The sequence below is a fragment of the Lutjanus erythropterus genome, chromosome 7 (assembly GCF_056507025.1).
Source record: "Lutjanus erythropterus isolate fLutEry1 chromosome 7, fLutEry1.hap2, whole genome shotgun sequence".
In the NCBI taxonomy this organism is placed as follows: domain Eukaryota; kingdom Metazoa; phylum Chordata; class Actinopteri; order Lutjaniformes; family Lutjanidae; genus Lutjanus; species Lutjanus erythropterus.
Genome location: NC_139323.1, coordinates 26,524,854 through 26,543,480, shown reverse-complemented (window position 1 = coordinate 26,543,480; position 18,627 = coordinate 26,524,854). Strand labels below are relative to the sequence as shown.

The 18,627-nt window shown below is 38.9% G+C and overlaps 1 protein-coding gene across 1 annotated transcript; it reads right to left on the bottom strand.

Annotated features, from left to right (window-relative positions):
• Window positions 1-5,869: 5,869 nt before the first annotated feature.
• Window positions 5,870-16,912, bottom strand: lpar3 (lysophosphatidic acid receptor 3). The gene is made up of 3 exons (XM_084723352.1): window positions 16,812-16,912; window positions 14,778-15,535; window positions 5,870-6,823 (listed from the first exon to the last, which is right to left on the bottom strand). The coding sequence occupies exons 2-3, from the start codon at window positions 15,520-15,522 to the stop codon at window positions 6,495-6,497; spliced, it is 1,074 nt and encodes a 357-aa protein (XP_084579478.1). The 5' UTR covers window positions 15,523-15,535; window positions 16,812-16,912; the 3' UTR covers window positions 5,870-6,494.
• Window positions 16,913-18,627: the final 1,715 nt, after the last annotated feature.

The window sequence follows — 18,627 nt, the reverse complement described above, 5'->3', positions numbered from 1 at the left end:
GTTCGTCTATGTGTGTGTGTGTGTGTGTGTGTGTGTGTGTGTGTGTGTGTGTGTGTAATCTGTGTAGTCACAACTCAACAAGTACCCTTCCCCAAATGTTTTTTCTTAGTGCCCACCCTCTTCTTTGCCTCTAATTGTCCAATCAGCAGAAGAGGCTCTCAAATCACAGTTTGATCGCGCACTCCAGCTCACCTTCACTGTCCTACAGGTCAGGATCACCTGGAGGTCTCTGCTGCACCTCAACTTACCACCAGAGCACTGTTTCTACTGTTTTTAGTTCTTTGCATGATCAGACTCCGTCCATAGGCTACTGTACACTGATGGACTGCAATAAACGCAGCAAAAGTGCCCACTTGGTTGCCCCTGTGGTAGATAAAACATGATCAAGTGCCCTCTACTGTGCTCTACTAATGGAGTAAATGTGATAAAGTGCCTTCTAGGATGCCCTCTTAGTGGAGAAAAGATAATAAAGTGCTTTCCCCATAGAGAAAATGTGTAAAGGGTCCTCAAGGGTGTCTTCCCAGTGGACAAAATGTGATAAAAGGGCCTTTTAGAGCGCCCTCCCAGTCTAAAAAACATAGTAAATTGCCTTCTAGGATGCCCCTCCAGTGGAGAAAACATGATACAGAAACATATAGGCTGCCTTACGTGTAGTAATTAATAATGATTAACACCTGGGACTGGAACTGTTTCACCATAAATCCATCATGAAATCACCAAGGAGGTCCTTGATTTTTACTGTAAAGGTATGAAAAATTGTATTCTAGTAACTATGTTAAATTTGTACGTGTTTATATTTCCCACTGATTTTAGGCATATACTTTAGAACCTACAACACAGGACAGGTTTAAGCATCTCAGCTGTCATCTCCTGTTGTAAATATTGAACTTTGGTCTCATTATAACAGGTGGATGTATATGTGGTTTTAAATGTCATCTAAATACAAGCAGGCAAAAATTGGTGAAATTATGATTAAAATCAGAATAAGAATATGAAAACAAGGAACCAAGATAACAGATCTAACCAGGCACTTAATGCCAGCTTGAGGAATGACACCCAGCTGTAGTTATAACACACTGTGATCACCTGAGAATTATGTCACCACTTGGTTCAATTCAGTGATGGTGGTATTTTCCACTGAGACCACATATAAAAGCTTATGAACCATATTGTAGACTTGTACTTAACTTAACTGTAATTTATTTCAATTTTTTTTTTTAAAATGTCATTAATAGCATATGATTACCACATCTTCACCATGGCAGTGGCTATAAATAAAATAGGCTATCTTACATTTTCTTGAATACTTGGGAGATTGGGAGTTTGTCAACCTGGCCAGGATGTAGAAGGGGGTGCATGGCCTAAAAAGTGTGGGAACTGCTGATTTAGACTGTCACCTTTAACAGATCTCACAATCCCACACATTGGATAATCATGTACCCTGGAACTTTGTAGGAGAAACCAGCCAATTCTGTAAATTATACAGGATTTAACTTTGAACTTGGCCTCCATATGAGTCCTTGCCTTCATGGCACAGGGGATATTTATATAACATCATACTCCGTGTGTACCAATGAACATTTTCCATCTCTGCCTACATCTGTTTGCCCTGAGATTAAGACCAAACCAAAAGACAGCATTTCTGAGCATCTGTGAAATTTAATTGGCTTTTCAAGAATGCATAATTACAGCAGAGCTGTAGAAAAAAGCCTGCCACACCACACAGTTTACAGTTCATGTTTTTGGGAACGTAAAACCAGAGCGGCAGGCGGCAGTCACGACAGAAGGCTCTGCTGAGGACATACAGTACAGTCGCTACCATACAGCATGTTTTTAATGGAGACCACATGACTTTAATGAGGTCGAACCTCAACCTGAAACATAAACTGAACATCATTCACACCCTGAGTAGATTTCTATGAGCAAAGTGTACAGTGTTGAACCTTTTGTTCTGCTGTCAAACGATGCTGGTTGGGTTTTAGGGGATTAAATCTTGAGTGGGATTTTACTGCATAAAAGGAATATAACGTGGGATTAGGAATGTCGTAAAAGCAGGTTACCTCGAGAGTGAGGGCAAAATAAAAATGGCTGTGGGTTTGTGGTTGTGAAGAGTGAAAGGTTTTGAACAATGGACTTGCAATTCAAGCATGTCGACTTTAGTTTAAATTAGAGGGCAGGTTTGAAACTTTAACAGGATTCACTCTCTAGGGACAACAGAAACAGGGTGTATACAGTATGTGGTATTAAACAGCACACGTTGAAAATGCATAGATGCATGCAAAATGCAGTTTAGAACCTACCAAACATCCCTCTCCCTTTAGCCTACAACATTTTCCAGATGTTGATGGAAATTTTCAATATGGGGACATTTTTTGGACAGTCCAAATAGTGTCAGCTATAACTTAAACAAAAGGCAAAGATCACTATGTGTTGCGCTCAGGAACATTACTACTGGTCTCAAAGACCTGCAGGTTTAAGGACAGACTGTTTGTTGCGTGAGCTTGGTAAAAATTAGGTTCCTTTTTTTTTTTTTGAGGACTTAAGGGATGTACTTTTCACTAAAATGTCCTCTATTTATGTTGACTTCTTTTGGCTGGATGAGAAACTTGAGTTGTGCTTTTGAAAGGGAAACTTTTTTTGTAGCAGATTTTATTTGTCAAGCTTGGGAGAGAAGGCAGAGTGTTCTGTTTAAGTCCGAGCTATAAAATGGACTGCAATTTTGTATTGAAAGGAAAATGTTTGAACACTGGAACTGTAGTTGGTGTCTTATAAACCCATGAGGGTTGGGCACTTTGTGTGCTTGACACGAAAGGAAATCAATCCATCAACCAGCTAACCCAGCTAATCACATAACACTGCACTAAATTTGAATTATAACACTTTTATGTGGTTTATTTACTGACTTTGCAGTCTAATTCAGTGGAGGATCTTGTTCCTCCCACTTCTGTCTCTCCAGCTCTTTAGCTTAATGTAACTGGCTGAATGGAAACTAAAGGTCATCCACTAATTGGCCTAAGCAGAGTAAATCATCCTGAAGTGGCAGCTCTTCAGCACCAGAAATCTGGAGTGACGGTACTTCATCAGCTACTGACTGTAGTACCAGTTGAGTGTCAGGTAATTCTTTCAGGTTATTTTTGTCAGTATGATAACATCTTCGCTGCAGTGTCATCAAAGGTTTTTAGACCTCGCAGGTAGTATTATCAGTTAGTGTCAGTTATTTTCATTCAAAATTAGGAGACAGTCTGACTCAGTCAAACAGGAATTACAAGTAATCTCATGGTTTGGTTTTAACGTAGGTGCCAAGTGGGTGGTGTGTGTGCAGCATTTAAAAAAGCTACAGAAACTCTGAGGCTGAATTACATGTTAAAGCTCGAGTGTAGGAATTTTATATATAAATGAACGTCTCTTTCATTCAAATCCTTGCTAAATGTGTTTACACAGTGCTGATTAAGCCTATCACCGCCAAGTAACTCTCTCTGTATATTTCGCAGTATACTACTGTTTTTCAGATCTGGTGCTATGGCAACATTCCCACAGTGGCAGACTGCTAGTGATCTGTTTTACATCAAAAAGCAGTGATTAGTTTGCCAGAGGGGGTGCAACTACAGCGACTGAACAGGCTAAGGCATCTAGGAGTAGGAGGTTGTATCTGGATGTTACGCCAGGCCCGCAAAAGATCTTGCAAGAGAGATCAATTTAACCCAAAGCATGATTATTCCCAAATCCTAACAAAGTTTTTTTGTCCTTGAACCTAAGTAGATCTTAACCACAGCGCTGTCACATTATGAAACATTATTAGTTTATGCAACATACACAATGAAGAAACATACAAAATGCATACAAAATTGGCAAATCTAGACACAACGGTTGGAATAAAACAAATAAATCCTAAGCGTGTGTGATTTCTCTCACTGCCAAAAGGGGGAGACAAAAGTTCTGCACTGCAGGTTTAGCATGTTAACATGTTCACAATGAAAATGTTAGCATCCTGATGTCTAATAAGTGTAATATTTACCATCGTAGTTTGGAATGTTAGCATGCTAAGATTTGCTAATTGACCCATTCAAAGTCCCACCCCTTTTCGCTCAGTGCTTCAAAATGCAGAACATTGGTGATATTTCTCCTTTCCTCAGCTTGTCTATGTTGAAATATAAACCTAATTTTGTAGATGGTTAAAAGATGTTGCAGCTAATGTTAGCAAAATACTAGCTAACTAGCTAGCTAGCCAACATAAATCATTTCGCTAACATCAGCTGGCTAGTTAATTAGTATTTTACTAACATTAGCTAACGTAAGATGTCACCCTATATGTCATTTCATAGGAAAAAGGGGAAAGATGACCGAGGTACCTTGTTTGCTCAGCTGTTATTAGGCACAGACCAAAAAGATGGTGGAACTGTAGCTAATTTAAGAAAATTGAAGTAAAATAAAATAAAATTGTAAGAATAAGTTACATTCAGTATATTATTATAGATTATTTATATAAAAAATATTATTTGACCCATTTTTAGAAATTTTAGGGATTCATATTCAGACATTCCTCATAACCATGTTGTGAAAGTTAGACTCCTTTACTGTAAACTAGCTGCAAACCCTTCTGTGAAATTATGCTACTTGCCATTTCTATATCATGTCATTTCATCAACGGAAAAAAACGGACAAACTGTACATGTCATAATGTTTGACAAAGACAACATGAAACACCAAAATCTGTCATTTAAATAAATGAATTCAATTTATGATTTTAAAGTCCAACGGTGTAAAAACATAGGAATGTCCAAGAATAATCTCAGTTCAATAAAAAAAAAACAAAAAAAAAACACCACTCTCATATGTGGCATTCCTACACTCCCAAGATAAAAACTTTAATGACGTCATGTCGTTTACAGCAGGAGTGGCATAAATACTGTACAGCAGGTTGAAGAAGAGTCTTTTGAACCCTGTCAGTGATTTAGCAGTGGAGTCATCAGAGCAGTGTGAGTGTGTGTGTGTGTGTGTGTGTGTAGGTATTTACAGTCTATTCAGTCATATCCTTTTCAGGTCCTGCGAGAACTCCATGTATGCTGAACCTCCAGCAGGAATCCAGTGTGTCGCAATGATTTTACAACCCCTGTGCTGTCAGGTGAACAGCTGTTTCGTCAGAGCGTCAGCAGCCATTCAGTGAGTTGAAGCGGATGTGTTAAAACGCTACAGGGAGAACAAGTTTGCCTCCATGAGGTGCTGCAGACGGGGGTTTATCTGTTTGTTTGGGTGAACTGATAAAAGATAATACACATGACAAGAAAGGAGTTACCCTGCTACATATTCCCCAGAGGCAAACCTGCTTTACAAAAGAAAGCAGGGTGTAAACTAACTTAAAGGGATAGTTCGGGTTATTTAATGAGGGGTTGTGTGTTTGGAGAAGCAGAGAGAGAAAGCTAAGCAATGCACTGCTGTGAACAGGGTCAGTTGCAAAATATACTTTAGCCACCTAAAAAAACATCATATCAGTTTCAGTGTACGCTATATTAACAATATTTTCACCAATTTACCTTGCCATCAGACAGCCTTACTGATACTGATTTTTTTATTTAGGTGGACCTTTTTTGAGTGGCTCAAGTACCTTTTATTGCTGACCCTGTCCACAGCAGTTTGTTGCTTAGCTTGCTGGTGCCCCTCTCTGCTTCTCTGAACTCTGAGCATGCCAACCAGCATCTACTGCAGGTAATACACCGGCTAGTAGTTCATAAAACTCCACTTCAAATAATGTGAATTATCCCTTTAAAACTGATTGCAATTGCAGTTGAAATCACTTCACCTCCTCTTGACAACATCTTACAGGTCATGCAAGTGGATACATATAGTACAGCAGTTTAAAAACAGGAAATAATCATTAAAACTGTGCCCTACCCAAGGAAAAACAACAGTTTTATAGTACCTGACTCTAAACAAGTTACATTTCTTAACTAGATCATGCATTACAGTAGTGCTTCCTTAAACGCTACACGGGAGGTAAACCTACAGGATAACTCAATCTGATGGACACAAGTTTATATTAGGGAGAAAGTAGAGTCAGCCTTTGCATGAAAAATAGAAATGTACCGCTGTTGTTCTTCATACTGGATTCTTTCTTCAGCCATTGGAGAGCAGTAATATCCATGTTTTAAATAACCCACAGGAACGTGATGAGGAAGACAAAAAGAGCAGGATGAAACAGCAAGAGGAGAGTCACATTACACACGAACGGGTGTCCAAAAACTGTAAAATCCTGACAAAAACTGAAAAAGCACACCTTTGCATCCATTTGGGGAATTAGTAGTGCATTAAGGTCTCTCATCTCCATCTCTACTCTGGAGCAGCTGGCCCGCAGTCTCTCTTCCAGAAAGTACTTTTAATCTGAGGACGACGATCCCCCGAGACCAGACCTGCTTTCTCTTTCAAGTCAGCTCCATTCGTAATGTACACCCAGTCAGAGCTGGACAGAAGTTCTGGTTAATGCTTAACAAGTTCTGTTCTCAGGTCTTGAATATGCCCTGATCGTCATTTTTCGTCTCCTCTGAGGGAGGCTGACTGTTGCCCGTGTCCTGAGCAGAGCTGAGCGGTCTGGAGTTTGCCTTCGTCGACCTCTGCCGTCGCGTGCCGTTCCCAATGCAGCGCAGGAGGTTCTTGAAGGTCATCCACATCTCCTCATCCTTGTAGGAGTAGATGCAGGGATTCATGACGGAGTTGAGTACAGCCAGGAGCAGCAGCCAGCGTTTCAATTTCATGACGTTACAAGTCTTACAGTTGAGGCCGTCCAGCAGCAGAACCACCAGGCCGGGAGTCCAGCAGATCACGAAGGCGCCTTTAGGAGAAGATACAGCAAATCACACACAGTTAGATTGATGTAACTCGTATTTCTGACATGTATCTTTTTTTAATGCAAGTTAAACGCTGTCTGCACCAAGAATGATAACTATAACAATAACTATAAATAATGTGAACACCCCCACCAATTAACGGTACTGTTCTGTAAGCACTGCTGCTGAGCAAAAACCATAAGGACAGGCGTTAGGAGAATCCAACACTGTTTTGAGAGTTGTCTTTTAAAGACAACTTCTATTCATACTTTCTATGAGTAAACATGAATTTGATGGTATCTTGGCCATCGTTAAAGAAGACACCTGTGAGGCCAAACAAACTTCCGAGAACCCATCAGCACCCATCAGGCTTTTTGGCTGAAAGTCTCAGGTAAAATATTTTCTTGCAGCCTAATATAGGAGCTGTACAGTAGGTATAGCCTAAGACACCAGGTTACTTTGACAAACGACAATTAACTTAAAGTAACTGCTGCACACTACACTCTTATATCGGCTGTGAAATTTAACCGCCAGGTAGAAACAGTTATCTACTGAGAGCTGTTCAGGAGACGGACCAATATACAAAGCAGCAAATGATCACATTGACAAACCTGGAAAGTAGAGAATTTTTTGCCGTTTTTTGCTTCATAAATTAGGATGAATTAAAGTGATAACAAGGGAAGTTCCTATTGTGTTTATTTTGGAGGCCCCTGCAGACAAAAGCAGTGGTGTTTCCACTGCCATAACCACAAAATTTAACATAAAAAAAAAAAATATATATATATATATATCTAAAGCGAAATCTCCTCCTGCTTCTTTCTAAATTGATCCAGGAAAATGTAAACACAGGCTCTTCCAGTCTGTGTATACAACTAGCCAGTTATCTCACTGATGGCCTCTTTTGCTCATGTAGGTCATATAGTGGTATCACTATTGAGCAGACTGTTTTATAACCAGTTAAAAACTCATTGTTAAGAAAAATTGTTACAAACATATTCCTGTTGATTAACTAACTGAGTAATCATTTCAGGGGATGCTGAAAAACCTTTGTGGAACTGGTTGCTAGCATCAAATTCAGAATGAGTGTAGGTTTACAAAAAAAACAAAAACAGTAGCGTTCACCATTGAACATTAATATCTTGTCTTTGTAAGGCAAAAAGGATTTGGAATCTTTGCATTCTGTTTTATACCGTGTCCCTGCTTTTTTGGAATCAGGGTGGTGCAACAAGCAGACACAGGTTGGGAATACAAAGCCATTATTCTGTTAAATCCTTAATGCTGTGTGTTTGGTAAATAATATGGTAGGTCACAGGGCCACTGAAGCAGCTAATTAGGCATCTATTTCAGACATGTTTGGGCACAAAACAGAGCTACTAAGAGATTTCTGGAACAGTGGGGAAGCCACAAGCAGCAACTTGCCTACCAACAGTAATGTTGACACTACCAGCATCTCTACAGCTTCAATACATCCGCAGAACAAAAACAAGCACTGTTCTATACAGCTCTGTGTCTCACAGATACATGTGCAAGTGTTTTTTATGTTTTTCACTGCTCTGAGAGCCTGAAAGTCAGAGGGTTTGCCACATTTTACAGAGAATTTCTATTTTTACACTCCTTCCTCTTGTTGCTTTTTTTTTCCTTTTGTCTTTGATAGCCCACATGTTCAAAATAACATGAACTGAACTGACTTGGAGTGGGAGCCCATTTAATGGTCTTCCATTGGTGGTTTTTAATATATGTGAAGTTTAAAAGTGGACTTTCTTCCCCTTTAATCTCTGACAAAGACAAAAAAAAAGAAATAGGGTTTCAGGGACACACATTTCAAGCATATGCTCCTTTACTCAGTTGGTATTCATTTGATGATGGTGGATGCACTACAAGAATGAAACTGAATCAGCATAGCATAGTTTTAAGCATCACTTAACAGACAGGCCCCAACACTCTCAGATATACCACAACTGCCAGCTATTAGACTACAAGAATATTTTACCAGACTTGTGCCGGTAATAGTAAAGTACAAAAGTCATTCCTTATGCTTATTTGTTAGAGATTAAAGTAACTAAATAACTGATTAAAGTGCACATTACACGTTTATGAATTTGTTTGCCAGCACAAGCAGCCACCGGTGACAATGTCTGACTGTATCCCTCTCCAACACACTCATTCATTCTTCTTTGGGTATAACAAAGCATGTGTGGGTTCAGCGTCTGTGAACAGGTTTGTCTGGTTGAGATTTCCGCCTAAGCAGACTGCTTTTCACCTGGAACACGAGTTAACAGTTTTCTTCCTGCATGTGTCTCAAGGGACAGTTCACCCCAAAATCAAAAATACATATTTTCACCTGCAGGGCTATTTATCCATCTGCTTCTTGTTTTGGTGTGAGTCTGATATATGACCCAGCCCAGAAGGACACCTTTAATGCTTACATTCTGCACTGTCACGACCATCAGCCTCTAGTTTACGAAACTGCTCACAACAAAGTCTGTGGATTGTCTTGAGCAACCACGTCAATGTTCCTTGAAAGAGACACTGCTGTTGAGTTTTTCAAATGTACTTTTTAGCGCTTTGAACTAGGGATGTCCACAATTAGTCGCCAAAGTGATTAAACATTGCTACCCTCACTCGTCAGCACCAGAAATACAAGTTGCTTAAACTATTCATTAATTTTACCAAAGTGCAATGCCCGTTAACTGATGTGCAGCCACCTCCCAACTAACTGAGGCTGTAGCCCCAGCAGCCTCCCTCTCCCTGCACTAATGGCAGGATATTATAATCCAGCAAGGTAGAAAATGGGACAGATCATACAACCAGCTTGGTTTTGCAGTATTGTATCTAGAAAATGAAAATATGGTTGTATTTGGATGATAACCTGCAACAAGAGCAGATTGCTGGTGCTAGCACTGCTAACATTAGTTATACTGTGTGGCAGCTAGCATTAGCTGCATTTAATCAATGTCATATATGACATTGCTGTGATCCTGTTTGGTCTGAAAAGAAAATACATTTAGTGAGGATAATACATGCAATATTCCTTTAGACAATGTTGACCCTTCTTGATCAATAAACTGCTCTGGGTATTTCCTTGCTTAAAGGTAAATCATCTGAAGTGAAATTTCAGTTTAATTGACAGGGAAATAAGTTGCCAGGAACATCTCATCTTTTTATTTACATTAGATTCAAGGTAGATATCTCTACGGTTGATGTCTCTAAAACTCTGCAACTCAAACCAAAACAATCTAGATGAATAAATCGCACTACAGGTAAGAGGAAAAATATGTATTTTTGATTTTGGGGTGAACTGTCTCTTTATAATTTCTTTCCTTCTTCCTCAGGCACCACTGCCATTTTCTACACACCACCTATAACAAGAGTGGCACTTTTCTAAAATGTTTACCGGGAATTTTAGCAATGACACTTGTGCACTAAAACTTCCACAAGCTTGAGGGAACTCTGCAAAGCATGTGAAAGCAATTCACAAAGTCCTCAAGTATAGGTTCCTCTTCCTCTTCCTTTCTGTTTTTTTTTTTTCTTTCTTTTTGGATGGGTGGGGAGGAGGGGACGTTCATTGAAGGCCGGTGTGGTGTGGTATGGTGTGGTGTGGATGGTACGCCACACAGGCTGAGGAGCAGTGTCCTTGCAGGGAGAGATAATTACATAGCAGTCTGGAATAAAGTGTGTACAGAGGCAGGCGGCTCCTACGCTACAGAGAGTATTGAGCCATCTGGCCGGGCAAGCAAAGTTCCAAAAGAGACAAAGAACAATGACAGACCTTTATCCTGCTGGGCGACCGTGCAGAGTCACTACAACTACTGTATCTCATACATGTTTTTATCTGGATGAATGTATGAGGAGTGCATAAAAAGAGAAACAGAGATGAACTCATCTGACCTGCAGCAGAGCTATCAGAAGTGAATCAATCTGACCAGAAATCCCAAATTCGGTGCTATGGCAACTTACTACACACAATGTGTGTTGTACTTGCATGAGAACAAGTACTTAGCATCCTATTTTGGTGCTCCAGAAGGATATACTGTTGCAGTTCTATTGTTTCATTTTTAAAGGAAAGCACTGGGAGGGGAACAATTTAAGTCTTGTGCCTCTACTGCAAAGTATCCTGTTTCGACACCTGAACAAAGAGAGCCAGATGGGGATATCTGACTGCCTCATCTAGGATGAAAACGCATGAGAATAGAAGGAAACTTCAGACTTTTTGTGTTTCCATACACTCAGAACAGAACAGAGTTGTGCAGGTAGTAATGTGTTGCAAGTAACGTACATGAGATTTTAAAGGAACAAGTATTTTTTAATGTGCCTTTCATTTAGTATATTTTTGAGCCAGTAATCTACTTTTTATCTTTATACCATTGTTTGTCTGCTAGCTGCTGGAAGGAAAAATGAGCACCATGATGCAATTATGACGGAGCAAAACCGAGAACAAGAGGCAGCTTCTAGTGACAATTCCTGGCCAAAACCCAGTTACATGCCTCTCGAAAAACACTGAGATCTCTGCTTTTACAAACCCTAAAATTATGCAAGCACACTGACGTAAGCTGCACATACTGCAGGTGAAAATATTAGCCATGCTAGCTAGCTAATGTTGTGTTAATTTTTCATGTGTAATGTTAATCTGCGATATTATTGACATGAACTTATCTTGCACCAAGTGGTCCCTTGGGCTCAAATTTGTGTGCTTTAGAAAGCAGTTAACCTGAAGTGAGCAGAAATGCCAACTTCAGCGTCAACATTACTCTAATTGCAGCACACTTTGAAAAATATTAAAACGGAAAGAAACTTGTATTTTGAGTAATTTATTAATCGGTTACTCTACTTGAGTCTTTGTATGGGAGTAACTGTACTTCTACTTGATTACAGATTTCCAACAGTCTACGCAACACTGATTGGCCGATGAACTGAAAACATGTGTCAAACTCAAGGCCTGTGGTCCGAATCTGGCCCAGTGCCTCTTTTTGTGTGGCAATACAATTCTATGCTGCATTATGGAAGTATGGTGTCCATAAACTACATGTCACAGACTGTATTTTACCACTAAAAGCGTCTAGCTGCTAGATGTCAGTATATAACATGGCATCTCAATATCATAGCCGTTTCCAGCAGTGACACTTGAGTGATTGTAGCTAGAAACATTAATAGCAGCAGCCAAACAAAATGTCCGAGAGAAGAAGAGTTGATGCAGAGGGAAGGCAATTTAATATGAGATGGGAAAGCAAATACCTGTTTGTTTGTAATGGAAAGAAGCCAGGACGTGTTCTTCGTCTTATGTTTCTTTGTATATTTGTGCATATTTTTTTATTACTCAGTTGATTATTTTCTTGATTAATGAATTAACAGTTGTTTGGTTTAAAATGTTAGAATATCGTAAAAATGTCAATCACCCTTTTCCAAAGTCTAAGCTGACGTCCTTAAATGTCTTGTTTTACTCACAACCCGAAGATCTTCGGTTTACCGTCAGAGAGGAGAAAAGTAACCAGAAAATATTCACATTTAAGAGGCTGAAATCAGATCAATCTATTATTTTTTTTATCTTTAAAAAATGACTCAAAACTGATCAGTCAATTATAAACACTTGATTAACTGTTGCAGCTCTATCTCACTTAAGAGCTGCACCATTAATAGAGCCTTGAATGTCTGCTTGACATTATCTTTCCTCGACTTCTTCTTCCATAACTAGTTAATTATTAAATTATTACTGAACTCAATAGTAATCAAATGCAGAGGCCGTTATGTGATATGATAACAAGCAGATACATTAATGTAGTTTCCAAGCAGCCATTTGAGGACAACTGTAATGCTGATGTGGATTAAACTGTTAATCGATAAAGTTAAATCCAGCTTCTCAAGTGCTTTTTGCTTCCTTTTGCCATTTTACATGCTGTAAAATGAATATCTTTGGGTTTTTGACTGTTGGTTTTGCAGAACATGCTATTTAAAGAAGATTAATTGATTAATTGACTAGGCAACTGAAGGAAAATTATTAAATTTAAGGACTCTTAGCTGTAACTACTCAGCCACAGCTGTAGCTGACAGCACAGGACAGCAGTAAGTGTAGCTGCTCAGTCAAATTGTTGATATAATAAACAGATTAGTTGATAATGAAATAATCATTAGTTGTAGCCCTATTGAATAATGTATTTTCACATTTCATAGACTGAATGATTGATCAGTTAAGCACAAAATTACAATACAGCATATAAGATAACTGATCAGTGTTTTTTTGCCCAGTGTTTAAGCCACTGGGCAAAAAAAACAGAGAAATAAAAGAAACATTTTGGTGACTCCTCTTTTGTTTTTATCCCTGACTCCCTAAAAATCACTGATGAGCACTCAACATGTTTACTGAAAGCATAAGTGTTTGTATTATTATGCTCAAGGTTTCCTCTCTTATCAGGTTAGTATGTTCAGCAGTGACTCAGTGAACTTTGTGGACTTTGTCTCCTCTGTAAACCCTGACGAAACACACACATCTGTACACCACGACCGCTTACACCTGACTAATGCTGGTACTGTTTCTGACTCACTGTCATAAACAATGATGCACAAACATCATTTGTATTAGAGCTGCCACAATTACCCAATTAGTCAGTCAAAAGAAAACTAGTTGTAAACTATTTTGATATTCAATTGATCATTTCAGTCATTTTTTTCAAGCAACGTTTGCTGGTTCCAGCTTCTTAAATGTAAAGATGTGAAACTTTTCTTTGCCATTTATGATAGAAAATTAGGAGTTTCTTTGGGTTTGGGTTGCTGGTTTGACAGTGCAAGCTTTTTAAAGAAGATGTTCCTTTGGGCTCAAGGAAACCGTGATCTGCATTTTTCACAATTTGCTGACATTTTCTAGACTTAAGGCTGGGTTTCACCGACAGGATTACTTTTTAAATGAGATGTATCAGATGTTATCACAAAAACTTTCAAAAACTTTGAGATATGTTGCACAAAACTCTTGAACTAGATACAAATTAAGGAACCATTAAACTCACTTGCTCAGTTTGGTTTTTACTCTGAACCTAGATTAAATTTATTTCTGTTGCACCAAAACTTTAAACTCCAGCCATTGTGATTTAGTGAGACGAAACAAAACTGATGTTTTATTAACTTTTTAGCGAAGCTAACAAACAAACAACCAAAAAACAAAACAAAAAAAAACAATGTAATGTTTTGTTAAGGAAAACAGAGCTGCTAGTTAAGGAAAGTTAATAATACTGTTTTTAATACTCATAGGTCCTGATAGCGTGCAACTTTACTTTTTATTTAATTGAATTTTTACACTTGTAATTTAATTTCAGTTTCAGGATTTTTTTTTTAACCAGATTAAATCACTGTTTAACTTTAAATTGTGCAGCACAAAACTTTTAAAGCAGCTTAAAATGAAGAGATATTAAGTTCATTAACCCAATTTCCTTTTTTCTCTAAACATAAATCAAATTTATTTCTGTTGCACCAAAACTTTAAACTGTAGCCACCACAAGTAGCGAGTCTATACAATGTTTAAGCTAGATAGCATACACTGACATTTTGCCATCTTTTTAGGAAAGCTCACAGACAATATAATGTTTTATTAAGGAAAACAGAGCAGCTAGTTAACTAAAGTTAACATTTTTCTTTATAACATGTAGGTCCCGACAGCCCACACATTTATTTTTTATGAATTCATTTATTTTAACTGTAATATTTATAATTTGATTTCAATCTGCATCCCTAAACTTGGCTTTACTAAACACAGATTTGTTTTTAATTGTGCAACAGAGCTCTGATTCATTTCAAATCTGGATTTGCTCATTTTAAACCTAGTTTTGCTAAGTCTGATTAGAACTAATCTTAGATTAAATTAATTTTTGTTGGTGCAACCCAGTCTATACAGTTACCTGTGAAAATAATCCACAGATTTATCGAGAAGGAAAATAATTGTTGGTTGCAGTCCTAATTTTTGGGATCATCACCTACCAAGCACAACCATGACCGTCTTGATGAGCTTGATGGGCGTCCTCTTGCGGTTCATGGAGCCGCTGGTGTGAGGCATGAGAATGGACGTCTTTTTCTTGACGTAGGCGTAGATCCTCAAGTATATGACCACCATCACCAGGAACACCACCAGGTTGGACACGGACCAGAAGATCAGGTAGCTCCTGCTGAAGATGGGGGCCAGCTGGGAGCAGTCGCTCAGGTTGCAGATGCAGTTCCAGCCCATACTCGGCACAGCGCCCATGAAGATGGAGATGGCCCACACCAGCACAATCAGCAGGGTCACCCTCCTCTTCGTCAGGTTGCTGTGGACCTTCCAGTTCATGACGGAGATGTAGCGCTCCAGAGCTATCACCAGCAGATTAGCCAGCGAGGCTGAGAGACTGATGTCCAAAAGACCCTGACGGATGAAGTATCCTTTAACTGTCAGCTTCCGTGACACTGGGCCCGTGTTAAACATGAGGTACACGTATGCTATGCCGGCCAGGAAGTCCGAGGCGGCGAGGTTGGCGAGAAGATAGTAGAAAGGGTAGTGAAACCTTTTGTTGGTGATGACAGCAGCTATGACCATGGCGTTGGAGACCAGGATGAAGCAGCAGAAGAGAGAGCCCACCACCTGCACCAGGATGAGCTGGGTGTTGTCCCATTTATCATCAGCGCCGCTGTTGTTGTAGAAGAAGCTCATTAACTCCTTATAATTTTGACAGCTGTCGTTCTGCTTGGCCATTTTAGAGGCGACTCTGAGAAATGAGAGTGAGGAAATATTAGAAGTAGAACCATTTATCAATTATTCATCAGTTGAAGAAGAGCCGAAATGCTTAGGAGATTAATGAAGTCAGCTGACAGTAAATGCCACACATTATTTGAGGTCTTGAGGATTTTCTGGTTTTCTTGTGATAGCAAACTCAATTTCCTTTGGTTTTAGATGACATCACCTTGGTTTCTGGGAAATTAGGATTAGAAAAACTACAGTTTCCTGACATTTTTGTTGAACAAACAATAAATCTAATAATCAAGAAAGTAAGATTCATCATTCATGAAAATAATCATTATTTGATGAAAATTGAAGAATACACCATGCTAAATCAGTGCATATTACAATTACCCAGAGCCAAAAGGGACTCAAAGTGACACCTTCACCTTCAGAGCTGCAATGATTAGTTGATTATTATAGTTGATTAAACTGTGATGAGCATGTTTCACTTTTTTTTTTTTTCATTTTATGGACTAGCCTTTTAATCGATAATCATTAGTTGCAGCCCTTGACAATGCTTTTTTTGTACGACCAAATTCAAAATTAGTAAAATAAATTTAAAGAAATAAAAGAAAATGAGCAAATGTTCACATTTGTGGAGCGAAAACAAATTATTTCACATGAAACATGACTTAAAAGATGATCAAAATAGTTGCCAGTTATGCTTCCCTCGTGGTTTCAGCTGTACTCGTGTGGTTTAATCCATAACAACACATCATATTTTATGAAAGACTAGGAGTAAAGGTGTAGTAGCATGAAAAGAAAACACTGTAGTAAAGTTCAAGTCCCTCAAATTTGTACTTCAGTACTTGAGTAAATGTACTTAGCTGCATTCCACTACCAGTGATTAGACTCTGAAGTCCAAAGACAAAAACCCAATCATCTGGAGGAAGCTGCTCTGAATAAAACTTAAATCATAGAAAGCCTCTCCATTGAAGCAAAACGCTCTCTGAAGCGAGTTTTCCACCTGTACACGAATTCCTTTGAGTAAACAACACCACAGATATGCTGCGAAACAAGATTTGAACGTAATGCAGTCTAAAGTACAGTTTTCCTTCCTTTATTATGCAATTAGCCTTAATACAAGCTGTCTGACTTGGTTTAGCACAAGACAGAAAGGGGATGAGGAGGAATTCCCACAAAGAGAAGAAAGCAGAACATATATATAGAAAACAGATAAAACAACGCAAAAACAGGATATAATCCAAAAAGGAAGAACAAAGAGTTACCCCGAGGAGGAACAATGGTCCAGGTGAGTTTACCTGTGTTAAAGGGCTGTCCGTGGTGCGTCAGTAGACTGTGTGTTGCGAAATATTCCGCGCCGAGTTAATGAACATGTTTCCCCAGCAGCGGCAGCAGCAGAGTACAGACAGAGTACAGACAGGCTGCAGGAGGAGGTGACAGCAGCTCGGAGGAGGAGGAGGAGGAGGACACAAAGTGAAGTCAGAGGAGTTTAACGTCTTCACTTTGAGGCTCGAGATCGGTGACGTAGAGGGCGTGTGCCACCCAGCCAGAGGTCACGTGGGAATTCCTCCGGTTGACCGCACGAGAAGGCGAAATACTGATCCTGACAGCGAAGTGTGGGACGCGCTGATCTGTTTGTGAAGCGTTGTAGTATTTCAGTCTTCTCAAGATTAAAAGACAAATATTTTAATGGTATTTATAGTGATCCAAAACATTTAGTTCACCCGGAGAAACAGGTGTTTGCTCCCCTTTTTCTCCATTTTACTTGAGTATTTCAATTTTATGTCACTTTGTACATCTGCCTCACTAAATTTCGATGGATAATATTGTATTTATTACTCCACTATGTTTACTTGAAAGCTGCAGTACCTCCTTTCCAGATTAAAGTAATAGTTCCGGCAAAAATCAAGTATACATATTTTTCTTTTTTCATCCTCTCTTGCATATAATAATGGGACTAGAATTATTTAAGAAAGTGAAAGTAATGACTCCAGAAATCTGACTCAGATACTCATGATTTCTATGATCTATGATCTTATTTCTGTGGAACTGCATCCGCCCACAAGATCTGTATCATGATTCCTGAAAAGAGACAGCTGTTGAGTTTATCAAAAATATTGTTTGGTATTTTGAGCACCACAAGCCCAGTGCAATCTAGTTCCATCATGCAAAACTCACCCACCTCACTCCAAAACAGTCTTGATGGTTAAATGGCACTACAAGGAAAAATATGTATTACTGAAAAACACATAAGCTTAAAATGTAGAACATTAAACCAGCAGTTCTCGCATGTTTTGGCTGATGGCCTCTTACATTAAAGCAGTGGTTATGGCCCCTTATCACATTTCAGATGTCTATGAGCTTAGCAGCCGCACAAAAGACACATTTCCTGTTTAAATTTTTCACCTGCTTTCATTTCAGTAACTGTCTGATGCCCAGAGAAGAAAAAAAACACAAGTCCAAAATAACAATTTGTGTAGAGGAATTTTTCCTTTTTACTTCTTTACATTTTCTCTTCCCCTTTAATCTTCTCATGACTGATCAAATTTATCTTATGACCCTTTGGAGGAGCCCGACTCCTGGACTCAAAGACAAAGTTTTGTAAAAAGTAATTAAAACTAGCTCCACATCCAGCAGCTACAGCAGCAAAATCCATCTTAGTATTAATAAGAAAAATCACAGGGGCCATCTTTCTGCAAAATGATTTTTTTTTTCATATATTAAGTACATTTTGGGAAAATTCAGCATATGGTCAACACTGACTGGACATCCTCTGTGCTGAATTTTTCCCTTCAAGTCACATTTTCAATGTTAGAGTATTTTTGTTGTTAGTGTTGTAGTACAATAAAGTAAAGGAGTACTTCTTCTACCACAGAAAAAAGTAATTATTGTGTTCCTTAATCAGTAAGCATGAACATGGGTGGGTTTACCTCTGATGGGGTCCCAGAGCAAACATTTTTTTGTGTGTGTGTTTGAACCCCGTACAGTGTCCGTACACCCCTCTGTACAGTGTGCGCTGTTTGTCTGGCAGCTCCATTATTTACCCTGAAACACTGACACCCCACCAGTAGTCCTGTTTTCAGTGTGTTAAATTAGTTTGAGATCATTTAGGGC

Excerpts from the sequence above, each read along its gene's own strand:
- lpar3 (XM_084723352.1), bottom strand. The coding sequence starts at position 15,522 with ATGGCCAAGCAGAACGACAGCTGTCAAAATTATAAGGAGTTAATGAGC. Across the intron at positions 6,824-14,777 it reads GACGGTCATGGTTGTGCTTG|GCGCCTTCGTGATCTGCTGG; the intron begins GTAGGTGATGAT and ends CTTCTCCTAAAG.